Source organism: Mesitornis unicolor, unplaced genomic scaffold, assembly GCF_000695765.1.
Source record: "Mesitornis unicolor isolate BGI_N332 unplaced genomic scaffold, ASM69576v1 scaffold20266, whole genome shotgun sequence".
Lineage (NCBI taxonomy): Eukaryota > Metazoa > Chordata > Aves > Mesitornithiformes > Mesitornithidae > Mesitornis > Mesitornis unicolor.
The window spans coordinates 31,613-34,700 of NW_010191929.1; the positions used below are offsets into that span (position 1 = coordinate 31,613).

The window sequence follows — 3,088 nt, forward strand, 5'->3', positions numbered from 1 at the left end:
GTCCTGAGGTTTGTAGGGGACAAAGCGAGCTGTGGGGATAACGAGAAGAAGGTTATCAGAGACTCGAGACGCAGGAAAACATTCAGTGACTTTCTAATGGAGTCCATAACCAGGCTTCTGGGAGCTTTCACCGGGAAAACAGTAAAAGCTGACTTGACCAGTTCACATCACCTCCGTGATTCCTGTGTGAATTAAATTCTACAGGAGAGAAGCTACAAGTATAATTGGAAGGGTTTTTTTTACAACTTGAGTCAGTAAGTTGCAGAACCCAAAGGCTTCCTTAAAAATGCATTAACAGATCTATCCATGGGGAAGTACCAAAAATTTTTCAGTTTAGAGTGAACTGCACGGCTGAGCATCTTAGTGTCAGGTCATCAGACCTGTGAAGACATCCACAGAGAGACAGAAAAAGGTACAGAGAATAAATAAACTTTTCTGTTTAAAAATAAGTTTTCTTAAAGTAATACATATATAAAAAATAGTACTGCCCTGTTTTTTCTGCTTTTAATTGTTATCGGTTGCGACAAATGCACTTGAGCCCCTGACCAAAGTCACGGTCCCAGAGGAGGGAGCCTCTTGAAGACTTTCAACCCAGCACAGCATTGAAGCTGCAGCGCTCTCCCTGTGGCCTGCGCTGCCCAGGCACACCGAGACAAACACCACTCTGGTTTCTCATTACAATTCCTAAAGCACAGCACCCAGCAGAAAAGAGCGCGAGCAAGCGTTTTGTTTTCAGACAGGTTGAGTGGTATCAGGAACACTCCGAGCCATCGCGCTGTGGGATGGGGGTGCTGCTCACAAAACCACTGAAGAACAGCACAAGGTGCCAGCACAGACGCAGATACCACATGAACACACACAGACGTGTTTACCTTTACTGTCCTGCTGCACTCTCCCGCCCGCGGTGTTGTGCCAAGGCAAGCGGATCGAAGTGCGCAAAGGAGCATTCCTCTGTCCGTCCAGGTAGCTCAGGTCTTCCAGCTTGGTTGAACTCGTTGCTACAGTATTGAAGCATTGGAGCTTATTTTTCTCTCAGCATAACTTACAAAGAACACTAATATTTATTACAGTTCTCTCCTAAACACAGTACTTATGATAAGATTTGCTAGACAACGGCAGTGAAGCCACTCATGTTATAGCATTTAGAAAATGCTCTGCACTCAAGTTCACTTGGTTACAAGTGAGCAACCTTGCAGCTTTTTCCCCAGCAGAACCAACGCGTTTGTGCCTTCACAGTGAAAACCCAGAGCCAGTGCTGATATTACAGTTCATAACTCTCCATAATTTAAGCGTGGTACTGTAAGAACTTAAAAGATTCTTATCAAAATAGCTTGCAGGGTCTTTGCCAAAATTTTGCCACTGATAATCTCAAAGCCTGGTTTACTCGCAATATTCAAAACCCGGTTTACTCGCAATATTCCCCCTAAATCTCTTATCGTGCCAAGAAAGTTCCAAGCATCGAATTTGTTTCACCTTTTGTACTGAAAGTACTCCCTTTTACTGAGAGTATTTTCTCGCTGGAATGAAGTAGAACATCCTCCCTCTTCCCTCTGGGAATCACCAGCTCCCAAGCCCTAACCTCATCACTGAAGTTTTCTTTACTCTGCACTTACCAAGTTACTTAACTTTGAATTTTCAGCTCACTAAACCTACCACTGCTAATGGCACCCACACTCCTAAAACCTATCACAACACTTCTCTTGCAGGGTTGTACTTCTGTAAGCAATCTGCCCGTTGCTGTTGGAAGTGGATGGGCTCTACTAACAGATTTTTCAGAGAACTGTCTGCCTCACAATACTTACAAAAACCAACGGTAACGTCACATACACACCTATCACAACTGAACACACTCATGTTTTCTGAATGAATGGTTCAACCAGAAGGCTGAATTTCACATAGTTCTTTAAAAACATACATAGTTGTGTTCACCAGAGATGAGAGTATGATTTTGTCTCGGTGTCAGTCAGATTTACAGACCTAGCAAATAGGAGCATACACAAAAGCTACAACCCAGAGCAGCAAGCTGGCACCAGACAGCCCTCAGCGACCGATGGACCTGACCTAACCAATGCCCCCGTATGATGATTTTAAACAACTTGGGTAATGCTCATCTACTCAGTTGAGGAACTCGGCTTTTTGGGTTTTGTCCTACAAAACCACTTTTATTCTAACCACTTAACTCCAGCAGAAACATCCTACCATTACAAAATCCTCCCTTCTGCCTCAGGACTTCACCTGCAACGGAGTTTGGACGAGGCATCACCAAGGAGCCGGACGCCTGCGCGTAGGGAAGGGGCCCCTCTCCCGCCGCCCCTTCTCTCAGCGAGTGCTCGGGAGCCCCGGCCGCCTCCTCCTCCGCCACCGGGGAGCAGTTGTCTGCCCTGCGCTCCTGAGCCAGCCCCTGGCGCCGGCCAGCACGGACGCTGCCGTCCTTGCTCCACTCCAGGCTGGATCCGCTGCGGTCGTCGTTCTCCGACGAGCTTGTGATGGTTGCTGAGAGAGAGAGGAAGGTACAGCTGGAGTACGCACCAGAGGAAAACGGCACACGCGTGTTAACAGGCGTCATCACTTCCATACCCAAACGGCACTGTGGGCTGACAGATGTTCAAGTATTTCTTCACATCTGTTAAATTTAAGGAGTATTATTTATCTAAAAGAGCTGAACACAGCTTCTCAGATTGGGGAAAACACCTAGGAAAGGAGGCTAAGAAGTGTCCCGGAGAATCCAGTGTATCCCAGAGCTATGCAATTTGTGCCAGGGAAAGGAAGAAAGCCAAACCAACCACCAAAACTTTGCGTTCTTCCAGCTCAGCCTCACCTCACAAGAAACTTCACATCTGATGCTTAAAGTCAAGATTATAAGAATTACCAACAATACAACACACATTTTGGAAGCAACTGAAGAAAAAGCTTTGCAGGCTCACCATTAACCTCTGCACACAGCTTAGACTGTACCAATTTATTCCATTTTTATCCTCATATAAAAAAAATCTGGCCCCACCTGAAGAGTGAACTATTAAAAACTACGGCTCCTCTTAGAGGGAACTGCATCAGGCGACCTCGCTGCTGGCAGCACCCCGAGAAGCCG

At 46.2% G+C, this 3,088-nt stretch overlaps 1 protein-coding gene across 1 annotated transcript in view; it reads right to left on the reverse strand.

Annotated features, from left to right (window-relative positions):
* Nucleotides 1–3,088, reverse strand: part of TANC1 (tetratricopeptide repeat, ankyrin repeat and coiled-coil containing 1) — a gene marked incomplete at its 5' end in the record, with an annotated part of 29,101 nt that overhangs the window by 16,924 nt on the left and 9,089 nt on the right. The window contains 3 exon segments of the mRNA XM_010186899.1: nt 2–29; nt 873–998; nt 2,236–2,493. Of these exon segments, the coding sequence (XP_010185201.1) occupies nt 2–29; nt 873–998; nt 2,236–2,493 (412 nt within the window).